The 25,035-nt window shown below is 31.4% G+C and overlaps 2 protein-coding genes and 1 non-coding gene across 7 annotated transcripts; 2 read left to right on the top strand and 1 right to left on the bottom strand.

The window, feature by feature from the left end:
* The first annotated feature begins 647 nt into the window (after positions 1-647).
* Positions 648-3,457, top strand: LOC116002996 (cytochrome P450 87A3). Its single transcript, XM_031243181.1, has 9 exons — positions 648-1,043; positions 1,165-1,486; positions 1,583-1,732; positions 1,850-2,101; positions 2,185-2,274; positions 2,368-2,446; positions 2,553-2,659; positions 2,767-2,894; positions 2,980-3,457. Exons 1-9 carry the CDS (start codon positions 847-849, stop codon positions 3,092-3,094), a joined length of 1,440 nt encoding a protein of 479 aa, XP_031099041.1. The 5' UTR covers positions 648-846; the 3' UTR covers positions 3,095-3,457.
* Positions 3,458-13,185: 9,728 nt separating this feature from the next.
* Positions 13,186-21,710, bottom strand: LOC116003122 (probable NOT transcription complex subunit VIP2). 5 transcript variants are annotated; one of them, XM_031243293.1, is made up of 15 exons: positions 21,518-21,710; positions 20,231-20,349; positions 19,900-19,978; positions 19,587-19,762; positions 19,389-19,437; positions 19,142-19,255; positions 18,570-18,779; positions 18,387-18,479; positions 16,892-16,950; positions 16,658-16,798; positions 16,055-16,453; positions 15,917-15,969; positions 15,719-15,760; positions 13,657-13,801; positions 13,186-13,549 (listed from the first exon to the last, which is right to left on the bottom strand). In XM_031243293.1, the coding sequence occupies exons 2-15, from the start codon at positions 20,246-20,248 to the stop codon at positions 13,496-13,498; spliced, it is 1,632 nt and encodes a 543-aa protein (XP_031099153.1). In that variant the 5' UTR covers positions 20,249-20,349; positions 21,518-21,710; the 3' UTR covers positions 13,186-13,495. The 5 variants fall into 5 exon arrangements, with proteins under 5 accessions (XP_031099153.1, XP_031099152.1, XP_031099150.1 ...); XM_031243292.1 differs by having other exon boundaries at positions 19,867-19,978; positions 21,428-21,709; XM_031243290.1 differs by having other exon boundaries at positions 19,867-19,978; positions 21,518-21,709.
* LOC116003222 lies at positions 19,870-19,950 on the top strand. The gene has a single exon (XR_004094654.1). It is a non-coding gene; the product is annotated as a small nucleolar RNA snoR35 (small nucleolar RNA).
* Positions 21,711-25,035: the final 3,325 nt, after the last annotated feature.

The following is a 25,035-nucleotide window of genomic DNA, read 5'->3' as shown; positions in this document are numbered from 1 at the left end:
CAGAAGCATGAGTCTTCCTAGCATCTAATCTTGAGAGATCAATATACCACGTAGATAGCAAAGTATTTAGCATTAGATATTGGGAGGATTTAAACTGAATAAAGGGAATAATTAGATTCTGGGATTTATAATACATAGAAGGTTGATTCATATATTCTGCAGTTTCAATAACAGACAATTTTAAAATCCTCTTTTACATTCTCAAATCTAGATTTTAGGGAAAAAGCCTAAAAATGTGCAATCTTCAAGCCCCATGCTCCCTAGTTTCATGTTTGAAGACTTGAAGTTAAGACTCATCAGAGAGAGAGAGAGAGAGAGAGAGAGGGTCAGAGAGAGGAAGCATCCTGTGAGGTTCAATTCATTGTCATGCAAGGCTTTTATTTCATTTATTTATTTTTCATAAAATTCTATGGATCCTGTTGACAAAGGAAGAGGTGGTCTAGACAAAATAATTCTAGCTATACAATTCTTATCTCCAACTACTTGTACAGCTTTTTGAGCAACCAACTTGGATAAACAAATGGAACAATTCAAAAATGTTATTATAATACTAATTAGTTGTAATTCTGGCCAGGCCTATTTAAGAAGTACTCCTCGTGGATATGGAGTACATGCCAGCACTTTCTTCTCATTCCTGTCTTCTCAGACCACCACGTATCTCCCACTTCAATTCAACCATACTACTTCTGATCACAGGCATATAATATAGTTACTCACATTGGAAACTTTATTGTATCTATACTTCATATCTCAACTCTCAACTTCAATTCTCTCCCTCTCTCTTTCTTTCTATAATTCTATCTCCTGTGCAAACACAAAACACAGAACCATAATATATATATTAAGATGTCAGCACTTATGTGCATTGGAGCATTAATTGTTGTAATCATTACGCATTGGATTTACCGATGGAGGAATCCCAGATGCAAAGGGAAGCTCCCACCGGGTTCAATGGGGTGGCCTCTCCTTGGAGAGAGTCTTCAGTTCTTTGCACCCAACAGCACATCTGATATTCCTCCCTTTGTTAAGGAGAGAATGAAGAGGTAATGTTGCTAGTATAGCCTAGCTAGATATGAGTGCTAATGCATTCTACACTCAATTGTTTCATTCTTGATCCCCCTAGAATAGTTATTTGATTATATTACATTGAATTCTACTCTGCAGATATGGACCAATATTCAGAACAAGTTTGGTAGGGCGGTCGGTGATTGTATCTACAGACCCTGAACTTAACTACTTCATCTTCCAACAAGAGGGACAGATGTTCCAAAGCTGGTATCCAGATACATTCACTGAGATCTTTGGGAAGCAAAATGTAGGTTCTTTGCATGGTTTTATGTACAAGTACCTTAAAAACATGGTGCTAAACCTGTTTGGTCCTGAGAGCCTGAAAAAAATGCTGCCAGAAGTTGAAGAGGCAGCAAATAGAAATTTGAGAAGGTGGTCAAACCAGACAACTGTGGAAATGAAGGAATCCACTGCTACGGTAAGTTGGCCAGACTGAAACTATAGAGGAACTGTATGTATATGCACTGTTCAATTCTATTGAGCTAATATTTTAATGTTTGTTTTTTTTTTTCAGATGATATTTGATTTAACTGCTAAAAAGTTGATCAGCTATGATTCTGAGAATTCCTCAGAGAATCTACGGGAAAGTTTTGTGGCTTTTATACAGGGATTAATCTCCTTTCCTCTTGACATCCCAGGAACAGCCTATCACAACTGTTTACAGGTATAACATGCATTATATGTACTGCAGCCTTGTTCATCTAATATAATAGCATTTGAGAGGCTTTTGGTTTCATTTGTAAGGTTAAACTAGAGTTCTGATTTATGAGTTATTCATCAGGGAAGAAAGAAGGCAATGAAGATGTTGAAGGAGAAGTTAGAGGAAAGGCGAGAAAACCCAAGGAAGAACCAAACTGATTTCTTTGATTTTGTCCTAGAGGAACTCAAAAGAAAGGATACAATTCTTACTGAGGGAATTGCTCTAGATTTGATGTTTGTGCTGCTTTTCGCTAGCTTTGAGACAACCTCCCTAGCTTTAACTTTAGCCATGAAATTTCTCAGTGACCATCCTTTGGTATTGGAAAAACTAACAGTAAGTGAATATGGCTTTCACAACACTACCTGTTGCTATGTTTCATGCCATTTCCTAAACTAACTTGCACTAAATATTTTCAGGAAGAGCATGAGGCAATAATTAAAAACAGGGAAAATCCCACTTCTGGACTGACATGGCAAGAATACAAATCAATGACATTTACATTTCAGGTAGGTCAAGTAATATTGGTTTTCATCATTTGGAAATTTCAAAGAATCCAAACATGATGATGAACTAAGTGACATATACTTGTTGAATTACAGTTTATCCATGAAACAGTCAGGCTGGCAAACATTGTTCCTGGGATTTTCAGAAAATCTTTACGAGATATCAATTTTAAAGGTATACATTTAAAAATGATTACTACCAACTACCAAGTTCTTATGAGGGTAAAAATATAGAGTTACTCATATTAGACATACCTCACATAAAAATGACTTTGATGTAGGGTATACCATTCCTGCTGGTTGGGCAGTTATGGTTTGTCCTCCAGCTGTACACCTGAACCCCACCAGATACAAAGATCCTCTTGAATTCAATCCTTGGAGATGGCAGGTGAGCCTTTTAGAGTCTCAAACTTTATTCAACTGCTAAATCAGAGATAAGCTATATCAAATCATATTTTATATTCTAAAACTATACCATATATTGCTGGAATAAAGGGAGTAGAAATAAATGGAGCAACAAGAAACTTCATGGCTTTTGGAGGTGGAATGCGATTTTGTGTTGGAACAGATTTCACTAAGGTACAGATGGCAGTCTTTCTCCACTGTTTGATGACCAAATACAAGTAAGAACATAACTCCCTCTGGGCTCTTGCACATTGAAAAGGGCAAGGAGCAAACTGATTACTAATCCAAAAACATTATTTCCAGGTGGATACCAATCAAAGGAGGAGACATTCTAAGGACTCCTGGTTTGCAATTCCCAAACGGATTTCACATTCAGATATCTGAAAAGCATGAGAAAGGACAGCAAACAGCATCATGAAGCAGCATCAAGACAACAGACTGGCAAGTCATACGCGAGAGGCTAAAGAAAATACCAGGGAAATTATCATTGTGCAAGAATAGTTGTTAATAGTTGACAGTTGGTTGCAGCACTACTGGTAGCCCCAAAAAAAAAAATCAGAACCATTATCTTCCTTCCTCAAAGCAAAGATTAAGCTGAGGAAATTTTGCTCAATATGCAAGCAGATATTTGGTGCTTAGACTTTTTTTTTTTTTTTTTTTACAAAAAAAAAATGCAGAATTTATATTGGAAAACATACTAGGAAGAGTGGTGTGTATACAGTACTGTTTATTAAATGTAAGGAGGTCCTATTACAACTAATGCATATATGTGTACGTATTATTTTTTCATGCAAAATACTTGAAATACTCTCATATGCATAAATTTCAAACAATGTTACTTATAACATGTTAAGAAATGAGAGAATAAAGTATTCATATATTTCATACTCATAAGAACTGTACAAACAACCACTATATATAGGAATAATCTATCAACCTAAAGGGCACATTGTTCAACGGGCTTAGAATTTCAACATAACATATTAAGTCATGCGAGATTTGACCACTATGTATAATACTCAGACCCTTTTTTCATTCATTTTTCTTGTATCTACTATCTTCAATTCCTTCTATTCATCCACAATTTCCTACACTGCTTCAAATTTCTTATAATCAACACTTCAAAAAGAAATTAATTTTAAAGATTTTAAAAAACAAAAACAAAAACAAAAAAAAAATAAAACAAAAAAAAAATAAAAAAATCCAGAGCAGCTCAATCTCTTCAAGCAAAAATCATCAAATTCAATATTTAATTTTCAGAATTTTAAAAATGAAATATAGGCCGGTATCTTGCCATACTGACTTCATATGATTGTGCTTAAACAATTCAATACTTCTGCATTAGGGGAACAAGCTGGATTATAGCCCCATACAGTTGAATTTAATAATCATTTTATCATAAAACAGAGTAGATGTCAGAAATCTAGAATCACAGCGGAGTCATAAACAAGTGCTAATTTAAAACTTAGCTTATCATAGGATCGACGGAAATACGGAATCCAGAGACCTCTCCGACAATGTCGCCGAAAGTTTCCAATCGCCGAAAGTTAGGTAGCCGGCGGAGGGCAGCATTTCGGCGACGCAATTCCGACGGAAAATTCAATTGGACGCGGTTTTCGATGCCTGCCGCCAAAATTTAAAAAATGTTCAAACTTTTGGCTGCATCCCAAATTCCAATCATTTTGTTAACACCTTCATCCTTTCCAAATTTCAATCATGAAGCCGGGCCGCGGTTTCGATTCTATGAATCGAAGAACCTGAACCGGGGGTTCACCGGTTTGAACCTATTTCTATTACAAAGTATTATTATTATTAGAGAAAATTTGATTTTTTTGTCTCTGAGTTATAAGGTATTTATAGAATTCATTCCTACTTGTTAATCGTGCTCACTTCTCATCCATAAGCTATAATTGACATTGTAAATTTCGTATTTTTTAACAGGTTGTACTTATTTTTCGTCCCTAAGCTATAATGAGATTGTAATGTATATAGGAGCATAATCAAATGAGGACATGATTCTCCAGTAAAAAGTAAGGACTGATCCTAGTCGTCCATTGGGGTTCATCAATGATTGAGGGTTTTTTTTTTTAATGTCAATTTATAATTATTGAAAACTTTTGTGTTTGGTTGGATGAAAAACATTTTCCATTGAAAAAATTTTTCCTAGCAAATCTTAGGTATTTTGTTTTCAATGGAAAACTAGTATAACAATTTTGTCATCACCATACTTTATCAATTACTCTTATTATTATTATATTATACTATTATTGTGTAGGGCTATATATGTCATTATACTCATTATTCTTTATATAATTTCAAACTCAACCAAACAATGAAATTCATATTCTCAGTAATTTTTTTTCCACCAACCAAACAATGAAATCTATTTTCCTGATAATTTGTTTTCCATGGAATTTGAATTCCATTTTCTTCAAATATTTTCCAGCGAAGAATGATTGTTTTAGTTCACTAATTATATCTAAATTGTAGACTCAGTACATAAATTATATCTAAATTGTAGACTCAGTTCTTCATGTACTCTTTTTTTTCAAATAGGTTTTTCCTACGTGATTTTCCTAATGAAGTTTTTAATGAGGCATGAATGTATTTAAATATATTATCCATATACCTTGTACTCTTTTCTTGTCTAGGTTTTCCCCACAAGGTTTTCCTATTAAGTTTTTAACGAGGCAATATCGTGGACAAATAATATCCAAGGGGATGTTATAAATAGTAATAATTGTGGACATTATTGTGTAACGGTTTTCTTTATGTTTTCATTATTGTCGTCTGTTACAATTGTAATTATATATATGTCCTTGTTATGTACTAATCAATTGGTTGAATGATGAATTTTACTTATTACATTTTGTCTCCATTTTCTTTTCTATTCCGTCTCTTTCATTGTTACGGAGTATATTATAATCCATTTTACCAAGGAGTGGTACGAGCTATAGAAAATAATCGCAACAATAACAAGTACTTTATAACTAAGAAACATTTGGTTCAAACATGAAACTTACAATTATATAGTAAACTAAACTATAAGTATGATTGATGGAATAAACAAAAACATGAGAGTTTGATTGAAAATGTCAAAAATATGATATACCTTCTTTCATCAAACTGTGAAGGAATGAAGATATGATTTCGATTTTGAGATATTAAAAAATGATTAAATAAATATCCCAATCATTTTGATTCCATTCCCCTTCAAAAGTGACAAATTAAATCCAATTGATTTTTTTTATAAAAAAAAAATCTAATTGATAATTTCATCAATCATTCTTGAACAAATAGTTAATACAATCAACTAACCTAATTATGTATCTAATATCAACAGTTAACAGTTAATCCCAAAATAAGTCAGTTTATCCATTAGTTTAATGTTTCTAGCAGAAAGATCAACTATTCGACCAAACCTAGCTAGATTACAACTAGATGAACAATTCATAGTTCTAGAGTATGGAGGGACTAATTAGGGTTTAAGCTGTCATTAAACATGGTTTTATATGGAATCAAATCAAACATGGAAAACATGGAAATGTATTCAATGATTAACTAAACAAGGGATGGACAATTCCAAGTACAAAAACTGGATTAGTCATTTTCAAATTTGATTTGATTCCTTATTTACAAGTAGAATAATTAATAAAGAAAGAATGCCAAACACCTTGTGCTCAGATAGGACATCTGAGACTCTCCTTGAGGGAAAGCCACATGATCGAACTCCGGTCTGGAGTGTTGACTCTTTGAGCTGCAACAGATAGATAAAATATAGAACATATATTACCTTGTAATAGAGTCAATAATGCCCAAAGTCAGAGACATTTTAGTAAAATCATTGATTTTATTAATTATCCATATATATATATATATATATATATTCATAAAAAATAGCCATTTATATGTATTAATTATAATTCGTTATTATCATAATTTAATTAGTTATCTAAATCAGCCATGTATTAATTATAATTGGTTGTCTTCCATTCTTTCATTCATAAGGTATTAATAATATATGGAGGTTACATATATAATATAATATATAATAATATAATATATAATAATAATAATATAATAATAATAATGTTAAGAATTAAAATAAATTACACTTTCCTTTAGAAATTAAAATTAATTATACTTTCCTTTTGAAAATTTAAATAAATTTACAACACTCACATTTTCTACCTATAAATACAATGAATTGGTGACTTGAAAATCACAATTGATACTAGCTAATACATTGTTTCGATGTGTTTCGATAGATATGCTTTTATAAATTTAATTGTTTCGATGTGTTTCGATAGATATGCTTTTATAAATTTATTCTGTTGATTTAGTTTCGGATCCATTGGGGAGTGGAAGATCTTAAGCCGAGGTATGATTAATACGTTTTATTAGTGGAAGATCTTAAGCCGAGGTATGATTAATACGTTTTATTTTGTTGATGAAGGAATTATTTTAACTTTATATTGTTGTTGATGAAAGTGCTCATGGGATTTTTTATGAATTGATTTTAACATTAGGTATAATTTTCTAAATCAGCTATGTATTAATTATAATTGGTTATCTTCCATTATTCCATTCATACGTATTAATAGTATATGGAGGTTACATATATAATATAATATATAATAATAATGTTAAGAATTAAAATAAATTACACTTTCCTTTAGAAATTAAAATTAATTATACTTTCCTTTTGAAAATTTAAATAAATTTATAACACTCACATTTTCTACCTATAAATACAATGGATTGGTGACTTGAAAATCACAATTGATACTAGCTAATCCATTGTTTCGATAGATATGCTTTTATAAATTTATTCTGTTGATTTAGTTTCGGATCCATTGGGGAGTGGAAGATCTTAAGCTGAGGTATGATTAATATGTTTTATTTTGTTGATGAAGGAATTATTTTAACTTTATATTGTTGTTGATGAAAGTGCTCATGGGATTTTTTACGAATTGATTTTAACATTAGGTATAATTTTATAGAGCTGCTTTATTTGTTGCACAACTTTTTTTTTGGTTGACTTTAATTCTTTTTTCTTTAGCACTTACACAAGCATTCAATTGTCTCTGTTTTAATATCAAGTTACCACAAATCTTCTCCTTGACAATCATTCGCGAAAATGCTACAGTACAAATCTTCTCCTTGACAATCATTCGCGAAAATGCTACAGTGCAAATCTTCTCCTTGACAATCATTCGCGAAAATGCTACAGTGTTATTGTTAGTTCACACTTTAGTTGTAAATTGGTTGTAGGTTTTTCTCAATTCGCGAACTGTTGAAAATGGGTAATTATTTTTTAGACCGTTGCAATGAAATTTATCCCTAAAAACGGCAAAAGTGAGAATGATATTCATAACCTGAGGATGGTTTGAAGGCATACACTAATGATGTTGTTATTCATAGTTTAATGTATATACAAAATTTTTATTTTCTTCTTACAGTATTTATTTGCTTTTTTTGAGATGTACTGAAAAGTATTTTTACAATATTGTTTTCATGAATTCGTGATTAGCTTTTATTTTCTCAATCCTCAACTTCAATTTTTCTAAGAAATATGATCTTTTTAAAAGTGCAAATTTTACTTTCAGCCTTTAATTAATTATTGTGACATGATTACTTTTAGACAATAGTTGTACTTTAAAAAAATGTTACACGCCTAACATCCTTAATTTTTATTTTTGTCACAATAATTCAACTATAAGAGTTTATGAGATAATGAAAAAAATTACATGTTAGGACAAGATACTTGAATGAAAAATATTACATGTTTTTTTGTGCGCGATAATATTATGATTAGGCAGTATCTTCATTGTCCAAACTATATCCAGTTGGTTTGTAGCCTCAATTTAAAATCTATTCTTATTAAAATAACAACAACAATAATTATTATTATTATAATAATATAATACTCCGTAATAATAATAATAATCCAAAATTCTTAATATAATTTCCTAAAATAATTTTCATAATATTAATAATTAATAATAATAATAATAATATAATAATAATAATAATAATAATCCAAAACTCTTTAATAAAAGTTCCTAATTAAATTTTCCTATTAAATTCATTTATAACATTAATTACAAATATAAAATTAGAAAAAATTAGCATAATTGATACTTCGTACTAGCTAATCAATTTCCTAATATAATTTTTCTATCATATTTTAATTAATTGATATTTTTCCTAATATATCTTTCCTAAAAAGCTTCCCCCTTTTCTATAATACTGATCCATATGTTAATCCGTTTATTATGGTAATCTATATAGGTAATAACCATATAGTATTTACCATTTAAATAATCCGTGGTAATTACTAATCGTATTTAACATATAAATTTATTATGGTAATTAAACATAGNACATATATAATATAATATATAATAATAATGTTAAGAATTAAAATAAATTACACTTTCCTTTAGAAATTAAAATTAATTATACTTTCCTTTTGAAAATTTAAATAAATTTATAACACTCACATTTTCTACCTATAAATACAATGGATTGGTGACTTGAAAATCACAATTGATACTAGCTAATCCATTGTTTCGATAGATATGCTTTTATAAATTTATTCTGTTGATTTAGTTTCGGATCCATTGGGGAGTGGAAGATCTTAAGCTGAGGTATGATTAATATGTTTTATTTTGTTGATGAAGGAATTATTTTAACTTTATATTGTTGTTGATGAAAGTGCTCATGGGATTTTTTACGAATTGATTTTAACATTAGGTATAATTTTATAGAGCTGCTTTATTTGTTGCACAACTTTTTTTTTGGTTGACTTTAATTCTTTTTTCTTTAGCACTTACACAAGCATTCAATTGTCTCTGTTTTAATATCAAGTTACCACAAATCTTCTCCTTGACAATCATTCGCGAAAATGCTACAGTGTTATTGTTAGTTCACACTTTAGTTGTAAATTGGTTGTAGGTTTTTCTCAATTCGCGAACTGTTGAAAATGGGTAATTATTTTTTAGACCGTTGCAATGAAATTTATCCCTAAAAACGGCAAAAGTGAGAATGATATTCATAACCTGAGGATGGTTTGAAGGCATACACTAATGATGTTGTTATTCATAGTTTAATGTATATACAAAATTTTTATTTTCTTCTTACAGTATTTATTTGCTTTTTTTGAGATGTACTGAAAAGTATTTTTACAATATTGTTTTCATGAATTCGTGATTAGCTTTTATTTTCTCAATCCTCAACTTCAATTTTTCTAAGAAATATGATCTTTTTAAAAGTGCAAATTTTACTTTCAGCCTTTAATTAATTATTGTGACATGATTACTTTTAGACAATAGTTGTACTTTAAAAAAATGTTACACGCCTAACATCCTTAATTTTTATTTTTGTCACAATAATTCAACTATAAGAGTTTATGAGATAATGAAAAAAATTACATGTTAGGACAAGATACTTGAATGAAAAATATTACATGTTTTTTTGTGCGCGATAATATTATGATTAGGCAGTATCTTCATTGTCCAAACTATATCCAGTTGGTTTGTAGCCTCAATTTAAAATCTATTCTTATTAAAATAACAACAACAATAATTATTATTATTATAATAATATAATACTCCGTAATAATAATAATAATCCAAAATTCTTAATATAATTTCCTAAAATAATTTTCATAATATTAATAATTAATAATAATAATAATAATATAATAATAATAATAATAATAATCCAAAACTCTTTAATAAAAGTTCCTAATTAAATTTTCCTATTAAATTCATTTATAACATTAATTACAAATATAAAATTAGAAAAAATTAGCATAATTGATACTTCGTACTAGCTAATCAATTTCCTAATATAATTTTTCTATCATATTTTAATTAATTGATATTTTTCCTAATATATCTTTCCTAAAAAGCTTCCCCCTTTTCTATAATACTGATCCATATGTTAATCCGTTTATTATGGTAATCTATATAGGTAATAACCATATAGTATTTACCATTTAAATAATCCGTGGTAATTACTAATCGTATTTAACATATAAATTTATTATGGTAATTAAACATAGAGAATACGACGATTTTATTTATTTTTTACTTTAAATAATATCAATTATCCGTGCATGCACTTCCTTTGACTACTTTTAAATAAAATCTTAAAAATTATGACAATTAAAGAATTAATACTTTTCGTAATATAAATTTTATCTAATAAATTAAGGAAATTGGTAATACACATATTACGTCCATAATTAAAGGAGATTAAAAAAATTATGATAATTATTCCAATTCACATATTATTATGCTTGTGAATTACGTCTATATAATTATGCAAATTATTACACATATAAAATTATGCCAATGGTTATTTTTGAATAAAATTTTAATAATTATGATAATTAAGAATTAATTCACACATTATACTTTTATTAATCTATTTTTTATATTTGACGTAATATGAATTTTATCTAATTGATTAAGGAAATTTATCGTACACATATTACGGACATAATTAAAGGAAATTAAACATACAAATATTACGGACATAATTAAAGGAATTGAAATTAAACATACACATATTACGTTCATAATTAAACGAACATCATAATTAGCAGAATATTAACTAAGAATAATGTATACTCCTTAATTACCATATATATAGTAATCATAATAAAATGATGACCTCATTTTTATTGGAATTAATGATAAATTTTCAAACATCATTATCTTACTAAGAACTCTAACTATAACACATACATTAAAGAAATAAAACCAAATTAATTACACAGATAAAACCCTAAGGATAAAGATAAAGTATACCCTAAAGAGCCAAATTAAGTTTGACATGTTTCGGTAGAATTATAGCTCTTAATACAATAGATAAAATAGATTATACAGCCCAACTGTTAGACAAAAATACACAATAAATAAAACATGCGCATAAATCAAACATAACATTCATGAAATAAGGTTAATCTATACACTTAAAAGAAAGCAACGCTAAACTATAGATACATGATTTAGAAATATCTTATAATCAATGAAGTACTAAAGTTCTGGATAATTTACTCCAGTCATTCTTAAATAGAGCACTGAAAAGCTATAATTTTCGATAATTTACTTCATTAGTGATGTAAAATAAGTATAAAAATTTATAATAACAATATACAATATACTACCAATGTCGTATACAAAAACGTTTTCAATAATGTGTAATTCAAAACAGTTATGTTATGTTTTCTTTTTATACAAAGATGACAAAATTGTTATATATCCACATAGAAAATATATCATTCGTACAAATAATTTCTATAACTGAGTTGCTAGACAACAAGATAATTAGGCTAATTAATACAAATCATAAACATTGGTATATATACACACACACGTTGGCTATTAATTGGACAATTATTTGCTCAAATTCAACCAATGATAACATCAGAAAACATAATCGATCAAACTCAATTCTTCAATTGCACTATATAATATCGACATTATAATTTACATAATTGTATATCAATCTAAATATTCTTAACATATTATAGTAAATATATTCCGTGCAATGCACGGGCGAAAATACTAGTACTAAAAGAAATAATAAAGAAAGAATATTTCTTGTTGGGTTTTGGAATTATGATTCCATATGTGTCTGTATAAATATAAAAAAGGAAAATGCTATTTGATTATTGGAGTAGAAAATAGGGATAGATGTACTGGGATTTGATTCTTGGAGTTTGTTGACATGAAGAGCCAGGATGCTCAAATCAGAGGTTAACTAACACCAAAGGCTTAAGCTACCTATCCCATTAGAGACAAAAAAAAATATTCGAATTTAGACAATTTGTGTGAGACAGAATGCTATATTTATATTTGCAAATTGCAATATCCTATTATCTGTTCTGTTTTGTGGACCAATTGGACATGTAGTGCTAATCTCAATTCCTAACAAGAACCGATGGAGGAATAAACTACGGAGTATCAAATATGTAACGCTTTTTAATTAAAAATAATACTTTTATGGATCTACAAAATATGTAACGTTTTTTAATTAAAAATAATACTTTTATGGATCTAAAAAAAAATATTAGTCGTACATTATTATAACAAAAAATACATGTCACATGTAAAATGATCTCATGCAAGACTTACTCTATAATTATAGGCAAATTATACCATGAACCAAAATCTACCTTACATTGTAAATCCTGATCCAAAAATAAACTTTAAATTCTATACATGCAGGTGACACATTATGTATTATGTACATGTAGTTAACCTCATGATAACTACAAACACAATTTGTTAAGTGTAAGTACAAGAAATGTTAATTGCTGACACAATATGTTAACCAACTCTTTTGTCCAGTTAACAATTTATGTTTTTGTAGTTTTATGTTTTTGTAGTTATCATGTGAACCTGCATTTGCCATATGACCATATAAGAAAGCATAACCATACCCAAGCGCATTCTCAAAAAAAAAAAAAAAAAAAAAAAAAAAAAAAAACCATACCCAAGCGCAGTTATTCTTTTCTCATAAGACACTTGAATGTATCGCAATTGAAAAATAAATTGACTACTACTTTTTTTTTTAACCCTAAAGACTGTAAACAAAGCATAAAACTAGGCCAAAGACGCGAACTCCTGGGAACAAATCCCAGTGGGCCTAAATTAAAGTTGATGACTGAGAAATCAAGGGTCTTTTACAATAACATTACATCTCTATTATTCTAATTTATAAAGAAAGTTCTATTCAGAAGAAATCTGAAGATAGCAATGGAAAATGCACAGGGAACCATCTTGGGCAGCTGGTAACACTTCTAAGGAAGCACTGGGACCTTTTCAATCATTTCGTACTGCAGAACAAAGTTATCCTGAACCCAAAAACCAATAAAAAAAAAGGGGGTTTTAATGTTTTATTAATGGATTATACGCTGAACTCCAGAAAGTAAATATCCCAATAGTGTTCATAAGTGCAAACCTTTCTCACGACCTCCCAAGTGTTGGGGTCAAAGCAGAAGTAACAGCCTCTCTCGTAAGTAGCAGTCTTGACAAGAGGCTCAATATTTGTGACCCTTGTGAACCATAAGCGGAGCTCTCTGTGATAGAACCACCCCCTAACATGCCTGAAGAACAATAAACAATTTGCATGTTAACTTGAATAAATTATTTATTTAAAATATGTACTTCCAATATTTTTTTTCCTTTTCTTTGTAAGATGTATGGTAAGGAACCATGGAAGTCTGGAATCTGATTATGAGAAAGGCTCGAGTCAGTTCTTGTCATCTACTACTAGCAACTGCTGGTTACTACTTACTAACCTCTCAGGTCTAATCCTATCAAGGGAGGTTAATGATATGTGATTGGATAACACTTGTCCACTAACTAATGCAAATTGAATTTATATAAAAATTGACCATCTCAATTTTTTATTTTTTTTTTCTATTCTTTGCATGCATACTCCCAAGTCAAGTTCATCTCTACTCATTGTCAAGCATGCTGGTTAGATGAAGAAAAAAAAAAAGCATTCTTAAGCCGAACTTTTTCAACACTCGAAGCATTGATCATCCCATAGAACTTATCTAGGTGAGCAGGAAACCTGGGGGTGGGGTGAGGAAGGGGATATGAAAATGCATGGGAATTGGACTATATGTGTTTGTGTGTAAAGAATCAATTATAGCATAGATTGAAAGATTTCAATTAATTAGGAATATTCCACTATATACTGTAAGTCTTGTACTTTGAATTATATAAACACAGATCTAGACTCATTCACTTTACATGAAGGGATGAAACATATTAAATTCCCTTTCTGCTAGTCCTCAGGATGCAAACAGAAAGGATCAAAGGAATCCCTGATCCCCAGAGCATTCTTTCGCAATACATGCTCTCTCTCCATTTAATTCCATTGTCAACCCAGATTGCCAAAATCAGCAATAGTTAATTCAATATTTTCACTTCACATATAATATTTTATCTTTGCAACCATTCCCAAAATGTCACCTAATCTATTCCTAATTACTTTCTTAAAAAAACACAAAACCTAAATCTCGAAATTAAGTTCTATCAAGATTGGAAATGCTGAATGATTACTCCTTCCCCAAACCCAGCCTACTCCTACAGTTCTGACCTTGCACGAGGGTTAAGAATAGAATTTTGATGAATTGGTGTATAAAAATTCAAAAATCAGAAGAACCATATGATCAACTTCTTTAAACACTACTGAAAGCAGTAAAAGGCAATACTAACTTGTAAACTTAAAATCTCAACTCTTTAATCTTCCTTTAGAGCTAAAGTTTCATTGTTCACTCAAATTTAAATGGCAGGGTACCTATGGATATAACTTGGGACATTCTACAAGGTAGGATGCTCATTGGTATACATACATACATACATACATATACATACACACACACACACACACACACACATAAAAACATAATAAGTCACAAAATTATATCCCTAATTTATGTCCATGTTTTTAGTGTTAACCATTTTGTACATTGTGTTTTTAGCGTTGTGCTATACAATTTTTTGAACAAAAATACCCTTACCGTTATAACTTCCGTTATCTTTTCCATTAACTTTACCATGCACATGCATCCACCATATCTTTTCTTATATTCTTTAATGATTAATATTTGTAGACCTTATAATAAATAATTTTTTTTCATTTAAATTTTAATTAGTAAGAATTTGTTAGTTATTTATTAAAAAATAAATATTGGGGATATGTTTTTGCTATCGCGCATAGAAAAGACAAGTGTGTATATATATATATATATATATATATAAAATAACAAGAATACATAATATGCACAACTCTAGTTGCATCCAGATTACTTTCTTATCTCCAATTTACTGAGAATTAAAAAGCAGAAATAGGAATAAGTTCAATACTGCAATTTCATCCACAGAGAGAGAAAGAGAGAGAGAGACATACAAAGAGGGAGAGAATTAATGCCCTCAAAGCAGAAATAGGAATAACTTAAATACTGCAATTTAATCCACAGAGAGAGTAAGAGAAAGAGAGAGAGACATACAACTCATTTGCCGCATACAGTTGTGCCTCCTCCTTAGGCATGCTACAAAGGGAAGATAACAAAAGCATCAATTCAGAGTTAACAACAATAATGTTGTCTGGGAGCAAGCAAGAAATATTACCTACAAAAGAATCAAATGCTAAAGCAAAAGAAAATTAGATTAAATGCTACAACGTCCTCATTTCAGCACATATTTACCTGTAGAAGATATAAAATAATGTCTCTGGCCTAAATTTTGAGAAGTAACTTTGCTGCATTAGCAAAATAGAATATCAAAACACATGTGAGAAGCACAATTTTGTGGTACTTCAGGAAATAGAATTATTGAAAGCTTACTTTTAGGGCAGGAGATTGTTTAGCATTATAACATTCTGGGATGGTGTATTCAGGCTCCCCTTTGGCAGGTTCATCAGACCAAGGAGAGGCAAAAGTCTTATGAAGATTGTCTACTGAGTTCAAGTTTAGACCAAGTGAGGTCAGATCAACACCAAGAGCAAGTGTACTCAAAGCAGGATTTGTCATTTTGATAACATTTAGTAAACCAAACATTCCAAATCGATCAGCAGCCTGTGATGCCTGTAGGGGTTTCAGATCCTGATCTCTAAATGGGCTGATTGATCGGAACTGAGATTGCCTTTGGAATGGCTGATAGTGATCCAGAAGTTGATCATAAGGTCCCAAATTTGACAAGTTGGAAGAACCTGATCCAGTTGAAGGTGGACCCATGGTTCGAGCCTTAAAGGAACAATCAATTATTAGTAAACTAAGAGATAATAGCCAAAGGGGGAAAAAGAAAGCATTTATAGACAAAATGATAAAATATCAATTCTCCCTCCCCAAAAAGTAATCACCAGCGAACAGGACAGCAAACCCCAAGGTGCAGTCAACCAAAACATTGCAAAAGCTGAAGTGACACGATGGATCAACAGAAGAACATACCTCAGGACCATGGAAACGGGCATCTTGATAATTTGCCGGTGGAAAAGAAATCCCACTCCCATTCGTTGATGATGCTTGCTGCTGTTGAGGTTGATGTGATGAATAATTACCACCGAAACTGAATCCAGAAGATCTTCCCACCTGCAAAACCAAAATGCAACAGATGATAAGATAAAGTATTTAGCGAATCAATTCTAAAGGCTCTAAGAAGCACATAAAGATACCAGAACTTACCGCTAAATGCTGCGATTGCATCATGGATGCCATGCTTTCTTGAAGTTGATCTTTCTGCCCTGCACTTGTAGGAAAGTCAGCATCACTATCTTCTTCGTCGGAAGACATCGTATAATTCAAAGACAAAAGAAAGCAAAAACCTCGAGCAAAATCATAAATTTATAGCCCTTTTTCAGACTAAACTTTGTAACGCAAAGAGTGGGACCACAGGTAGTGGAGGTGCAGCTTGACAAGTGGATAATCTTTATTAGAAGTCTCGTGACAATAAAGAGGCAAAATGTCCCGCGTCAATTAAAGAGGGCAGTGCAAAGAAAATACAAAAGGACAATAACGGAAAACCGGGGCAGTAAGTAGGGGTACTACAAAGAAGGCAATCAAACTGACGAAGAAAGAACCCAAAAATTAAAAAAATAAATAAATAAAATAAAATAAAATAAAATAATTGAAAAAAAAAAAAAAGAAAAAAAAAAAAGAGGAATAAGGGAATTTGGGACGGTGATTAGAATGAAAAATAGGGTGATCAAACTGAAGCAGAAAAGGTGAAAAGGGAGAGAAGGGAAAATTTAGGACAGTAAATAAAAGTAACTATAAAGCATATTACAAATGTACAGAGTGGAGCACATCAATAGTTCTATTGTTTTAATATAATGGCATCTAAAAATGAGGTCAAATAGATAGGAGAAATTTACATGCTTGATCAATTATTAGAAACTTCGTACATTGCAATAAAGGGATGCTTTAAACTTTCGTGAAGAAGAAAAAAATATAATAATTGCATTTCAAATCAGGAAAGTTATCAGTTAAGAATTTACATGCATTGATCAATTTTCAGAAGCCTCCTAAGCTGCATCAAAGTTAAATAAGTAAAAAGGATATGGGTGAAGGACTGATATTTAAATTTCATTGGAAGAATAGCAAACACACTTCACTAAAGGCCAGACATTTCTCAGAAGCTTATAGCTTCCAACAGATAGGCCAGAAAAGGAAATTGTTCCTCTGAGGGGAAAGCTGCATTTATGCGAAAAATACCTAATAATTTCCATTTATTAATAACCAAGAGTTCTGTAGAATACATACTGTAGGGATACGTATTGTACCTCTTCATTTCTCTTATCTCAAGAAATTGTTACTTATATAACAACAACAACAACAACAACAAAAACAACAATAATAATGACATTTTCTTTGATGTATATCCATCTGAAAGATGCATGAGGCAAATTACTTGACTAGATCCCCACACCTATTCTCTTTTCTCAGTTTGTGTGACATCTAGTGTTCTACTACATCAACTTAAGATGAATGCTTTCTTTGCATAACCTTGTGTATGTTTTGATATTTACACAGGTCACAATCAAGGTGCATCAGCATAATGAAAGAGAGAAAACAAACAAATACTGTTCAACATTCTATTGATATTATGTTAAGATGCCACAAGGTATTCATCCTGACAAAGTCATACTTGTATTTACTTCAAAAGAGAAAATCATGGCACCTTTAAATCCTGGTAAAGCAGGAAAATCTTCATTTTGAATACTAAATTCTTGATTCTGTTGGGAGAAACCAATGTTGGGCTTCCGTATGAAACCTGTACACACAAGCCAAAAGATTCTTCAATATTAATTTGTACAAGAAGAAGAAATCATGTAACAAAGAGTTGATTGATAATTGAAATTACCTAGTTGTCCCTGGGAACCACCAGCAGAAGGAGGACGGCCACCCAACTGAGGAAAGTCGTTTATATCAAAGGTAGCATTATCACGGGCATTATATTCATTCAGAAGTGCCATCGAAGCTAAATGACTATTCCCTGCTTGAAATTGATTTTGCAACAGTGGTACACCAGCACCTGAATAAGAATTCCCTAGCATTGATACCATTTGTGGAGCTGAAACCCAGGTGCCAGAAAAACAGCAATGTATAAGCAAATAACCAAATACAGACAAATAAAACATCACATGCTCTAGTCCCATGTTTGCAACCTTTGGTGGGGACACCTAAAGCTAATCTTTAGATGTTTTTCCAGTCCCAAGTACCAATCTACAGAAGTAATAGTCCAGTTTTGTTTTTTTTTTGGTAATAGTCCAGTTTTTAAATCCTGAAAACTAATGTTCATTATTCAGTACTCTATAGAAATGATAGAATTTTACTTATCAAAATGCCTAAATTGAAGTGAGTTTCAGAACATTGAGAAAGCATGTGGCATATCTCTATTATAAAAGAAAATTCATATTTGAAAATTAAGTTTACCTGTTAAATTTATGCGAGAAGCAACACCATGCATATTTGAGCCTCCATCAGCACTTAGACCCCTACCAATGTTGCTCCCACTAACAATATTAGTCATTGAATTTGCAATTCTTCCTGCATTTTCCAAATTAGCAATTACACCTGAATCTAATGTTACATTCCCATCCCAGTAAAAAGGAAACGAGTAGAGAACGGGCAAAAAAAAGTATAGCTCTCTCCAACTATGTAAAAGTGTGTAAATAGATACCTCCTATGTTAGTTGCCCCTGAATGTCCATGAGAGCTTGCAAGCGATAACTGCATCAAAAGGTCAGTGCTTGTTAGGAAACATTATGTATCCTATACATGCAAAATGTGTACATTGGGAGACATGATGCAGATACACAGAAACTCTTTGCATCACTCACAAACCAAATGCTCTTCATCCAGAAAGCTTATTATGATACCTGAGAAAGCACAGTTGGAATGTTATTTATTGAAAATCTCCCATTAGAAACATTTCCTGCTTGTTGAACACTGCCAGAAGGACCACCAGTCATTGCTGAATTTCTTGATGCAAATGTACCATGCACATTTGACATATTGAAATTCCCATGAATGCCCTGCAGGCTTTGCACTGTTCCTATAAAAAATAAAACATAAAAAAAAATGGAAATGAAATAACCATTGCTATTTTTATAGCTAATTCAAAGTTATGGCACAGTAAAGAATTAACCAACAATATACCACCAGAGTGATTCAATACAGTGGCAGTGGAACCTGACTGTGCTGAAAATGAAGTGGCCAAAGCTCTAGCAGTGGTTTCTGGAAGGTTTGAAGCTGACCCATTCAATCCCGACTGCAGGAGAACATGCCAAATAGCTCTTAAGGATTTTATCAAAGTAAACAATATAAGCTGAAAACTGCACACCATGTTCCATTCAAAACACAAAAATTTCATAATTGGCTGTCATTTTCATTGTCTAATTAAAAAGGTTCAAACAATATTTGAAAATCTCAGTATATGCTTCATCAAACCCAACAGCTGCAAAGCAACAGAGTCCACAAAACTAAACTTCTTATTCTAAAATTAATCAGAGAAGAAGAATACATTTAGTAGCCCTGACATTGCAGAATATGATTGAATACTCAAAACAAACTGCAATAAATCATTCCCTGCCCAAAGCAAGCTCTTGTTGATCTTGATAGAAGCCAGCAAGGAGAAGTTCCCTATTGGGGTAATAAGTAAATAAATCAGAACACTGTAGACTGCACATGATAATATTTTTTTTGAACATACTGCACATGATAATATAATAGTTCCCTGACATAGAAACATCACTCAATTGTGGAGTCATGAAAAGTAAACTAGCATAATGGCAAGGCAACACCACCCATCATAATTCTCATAAAGATACACAAATAGCAGCAAGGAAGAAAATACTCCCATAGTTAATCTCAGCTATGTTAGCAATAATTATGAACCAAAGTCATGCCTAAGAGTCATTTTGCAATGGCAGCACATCCAGTTCATAAGGTTTAAGGCTAATGTGCAATTAAAAGAGACAAACTACCTCACCAACAACAGTCAGGACCCTATAAAGAAATATCAAGAATCCACTTCCTTTCTAAAATATAATTTGAAGCCCACAGTTGCAAATTGGCTATAAACCTATTCCAAAAGTGTCAACAGCAAACATTGCAATGAAACACATCTGCATGCTCAACCCAAATAGAACTTGAGGTAATTTTCACAAGGTAAACTAAACCAGTGCAGTTTGGCCAATGAACAAAAAGGCTTAAAATAAAGCACAGTTCATAAAATCAGCTCTACTGATACTAATGACAAAGATCTCAGGTAATGAGCAATTATTTCTATAACCTAAATCTGGTCTAGAAACAAAAGTGCTTCACCACGATTATTTAATCATCAATAATGCAGAAATTTCAGAATTTTACTCCCTTGAAACAATCGGGCTCCTCTGGAAAATCACCGAAACCCATCCCTTTCTGATATTAATCAAGCACAAACACATAAAACCTCTAAGAATCTCTACTTCACCACCACCCATTATTCTCGAAACTCTCAACCGAAACGAACATAAATCTAAAATGAATGCATGCAAGAGCAATCGACGGCACAACACTTGCTCAATTCCCCCCAAATGCATAATCACTCTAAATTCCGCAATCAATCGATTAAAGCAAGCGAACTAAACCTCTTTGCAGACGAATGGGCAAACGAACAACCACGCGAATCTAGATATCGAAAAAAAAAAATAAAAAACAGCACATTCGAGCACAAAACCTCTGAAAAAACTAAACGATTGAAATCAATTGTGAGAAGTGTCCTGCGTGTGAGGAGAGTTTAGATTTATTTAGTCCAGAAACACGAGACCTTTGAGACTCTTAGAAATAGAAAGTGAAGAGACCCCAGAGAGTGATGTTTGAATGCGGGGGTCCGCCAAGACGATGATATTGGATATGTAGCTTTCGATTCGATCCCAGAAATGTTCTCCGCCGGATCGTGTTTATATACGCGCTACTGAACCGCTGCCCAAAATCTCACCGAATGCCCACGCAATCAAAAACCAGATTAATCATTTAACGAGTACAATATTTTGTTGGGGATTTTAAGTAATACATAGTTAGATTTATAGAAATGTTGGATTTATATTTGGTTTAAAATTGAGATATCTAATAAAACATATTTGGTTGAAAAGTTTTTTTTTTTAATGTTATAATTATTGTAAAGTTTTATGCCCGTTGGCTTAGTAGTTTCTAATCGGTAAGATGCAGTTTTGGATCAACAATATTATAAAGCAATGTAAAACAATAGATAAAGACAAAAGGTAGGAAGAGAGTAGAGAAAGTAATAGACAAAGAATAGAGAACAACCACGAACCTAGTCGTTATACCATGGATCATGACTGATACTGCAGCTGTGTTGAATTGATACTACAGTTGTGCTGAACGGATACTACAATTGTGTTGAAAGGAAACTGCAGTTGCGCGGAACAGAGGTCGTGTCATCCGTCTGGAGCTACAGTTGTGTTGAACTGATACTGTAGTTGTGTTGAACGGATACTGCAGTTGTGTTGAAAGAATACTGCAGTTATGTTGAACGGATGAACGACCTCTGTTCCGCGCAACTGCAGTTTCCTTTCAACACAACTGCAGTATCCGTTCAACATAACTGCAGTATCAGCCATGATCATGGTCCCCAATGCATTGTGGACCGTGGTCCACAATATAATTTGCGCCACGAACCACCACCTTTTATTACATTTTCATATCTAAAAACATAATAAGTTTCAATCCAGGTTATACCCCTGGTTTATGTCCGTTTTTTCCGTTAAGTTTTGTTGTACCTTATACTATAAAAGTTGTACTACATAATTTTTTGGACAAAAATGTCCCTACCGTTATAACTTCTGTTATCTTTCACATTATAGTTACCATGCACATGCACACACAATATTTTTTCTTACATTCTTCAATGGTAAGTTTGAATTCATTTAGATTTTAATTAAATATTACCATAGTTATATTTAGAAATTTATCATTTCTATAATTCTTACTTCAATAATATTAATATGAATTTTACAATTATAAATAAATATTATATATATATATATATATATATATATATATATATATATATATAGGTACACACTATTATTTTTTAAAAAATATTAATATTATAAATGAGCAACAACATAATGTATTTGCAGTTGAATTGAGACAGGATTTTTAGATATCAATTTGTGAAAATTGTTGAATTGAGATATTTGAAATCAAGTATTATGTATATCCATATATGAATATGAATTTATAAGGGATATATCTCTAATTAGAAGAAGGCTACATTTAAACAAATTTTATTCATTTTCAAAAAAAAAAAAAGTTGTAATACAACGTTGAAAAAGTTGTAATACAACGTTGAGTACCCTTAAAATTACAGTGGAATATATTAATCACAATGAATTTGAATTTCTTGTGTTAATTTCAAATACATATACAACAAAAATTTTACTCAAATATCTATGAAATTTCGACAACTAAAAAAAATGCATTATATTTATTTCAAAATGATTTACTAATTGGGTTTAAATATTGGGCACAAGTCTTCGCGCAAAGCGCGTAAAAAAACTAGTATATATATATATATATATATATATATATATATATATATATACACACACACACACACACACACACACACAATAATATAATGTAGGTTACAAAGAATTAAATGGCTCATAAACATTCATAAATAATAAGAGTTAATTACCAAAATGACCCCCTAATTATAGCAAAATTGCCAATTTGGTCCTCGACTATTTTTTTTTACCTGATGAAGTCCTCAACTTTGTAAAAGTTAACCAATATGGCCCTCCGTCCGGCCAGGCATTTAATTTGTGATTAAGTCGAGGGTAAGAATGGAATTTCACTTGAATTTCACTCATCCAAATGGTGATAAGATTATTGGCAAAACAACAGTCAAATGCATTACATCTTCCAAAAAGCTGTCATACAGTGTCAACATACATTATATTTTCCAAAAACAGCAAAATGTTTGGCAAAATGGACTGTCAACATACATTATATTTTCCAAAAACAGCAAAATGTTTGGCAAAATAGACTGTCAACATATATTATATTTTCCAAAAACAGCAAAATGGACTGTTAACATACATTATATTTTCCAAAAACAACAAAATGTTTGGCAAAATGGACTGTCAACATACATTTTATTTTCCAAAAACAGCAAAATGTTTGGCAAAAGGGTTTCAACTCGTTTTCACATCCAATAGCACTTAACCTATTCTATAATAATAGGTTCTTTTTCATTGGAGAATCATTTGGACCTAAACATTGTAGATGATCTGATCATGTACTTCATGGCTCTAGCAGTCCATGATTTGGTCATTTCCAAATGCTTTTGTTTTTTTGCTTTGGTTGGAGGAGCAGAATCATTTACTTCTTTTCCTTTGCTAGCATGAGGTATGGTTTTTCTTCGTTTTGGAGGCTAGCCAAAGCTTATCTTCACTCCATGAGAAGTAGTAATTATTCCCTCACCTTGAGTCTTATCAGATTCTATGTCATGGAGTTCTACATCCAAAATTATGAAAGAAAAACATAATCAACAAGGGCATAAATAAATACATTAAACCTTGATTACAAAGTAATAAAATACCTGTAACTTAGGAATTGAGATCATCAATAATTTTGAGCACATTGTCTCTTACACTTAACAATGGATCAACTACAATAAAGGATTAAAAAGTTAGCATATATCATATGAATATAGTATTCAGCTATTACCTTGTGTCTCTATTGTTGGCAGTTGGGAGTCCTCTTCACTTGCTAGAACTTGTGAAACTTCTTCATGTGCTACCTCATCAAATGTACTTGCTGGAACTTCTTCATGTGTTGCTGCTAAACCTGTTGGAATTTGTCCAAGTGCTGCTGCTGGAACTTCACCAAGTGCTGCTGCTGGAACTTCACCATTTGCTACTGCTACGTACTGGAACTTCACCATTTGCTGGCTGGTTTATTCTCTGCATTGTTTTAATGTTGTTTAGTATTTATAATGACAATGTAAAACATAATATAATTACTTAAAAAATAGTATGTAATTTACTTGAGGACACCTCCGATTATTATAACCTATACACTTGCATATTGAACAATGAAGGGTAACATGCATTCTTAACATTTTCACTCCATCTTTGGTTAGTTCACCACAAGATTTCTTCCTTAGTTTTCTTGGTCTGCCAACCTTTTTGGTAAACAAAGGAGGTAGTGGTAGCTCTCTATCAGTTTGTGGCCATTCTTTAGGCCCAGCCATAGGGTTAATACATCCTGAGTATGCTTGCTTGTAATTGTCAACAGTGTAGCATGAATGGACAT

The sequence above is a fragment of the Ipomoea triloba genome, chromosome 13 (assembly GCF_003576645.1).
Source record: "Ipomoea triloba cultivar NCNSP0323 chromosome 13, ASM357664v1".
NCBI classification, from domain to species: Eukaryota; Viridiplantae; Streptophyta; class Magnoliopsida; order Solanales; family Convolvulaceae; genus Ipomoea; species Ipomoea triloba.
The sequence above is the reverse complement of the archived record's forward strand: the minus strand, read 5'-3'. Positions and strand labels throughout refer to the sequence as shown.

Bases quoted from the DNA above. Each gene is read 5' to 3' on its own strand.
- LOC116002996 (XM_031243181.1), top strand. From the start codon at position 847: ATGTCAGCACTTATGTGCATTGGAGCATTAATTGTTGTAATCATTACG. The intron at 1,733-1,849 runs GTATAACATGCA...GTTATTCATCAG, and splicing joins CCTATCACAACTGTTTACAG to GGAAGAAAGAAGGCAATGAA. The intron at 2,102-2,184 runs GTAAGTGAATAT...AAATATTTTCAG, and splicing joins TGGTATTGGAAAAACTAACA to GAAGAGCATGAGGCAATAAT.
- LOC116003122 (XM_031243292.1), bottom strand. The intron at 15,970-16,054 runs GTAAGCTTTCAA...TTGCTAATGCAG, and splicing joins AACAATCTCCTGCCCTAAAA to CAAAGTTACTTCTCAAAATT. The intron at 13,550-13,656 runs GTTTGCACTTAT...TTTTGGGTTCAG, and splicing joins CTTGGGAGGTCGTGAGAAAG to GATAACTTTGTTCTGCAGTA.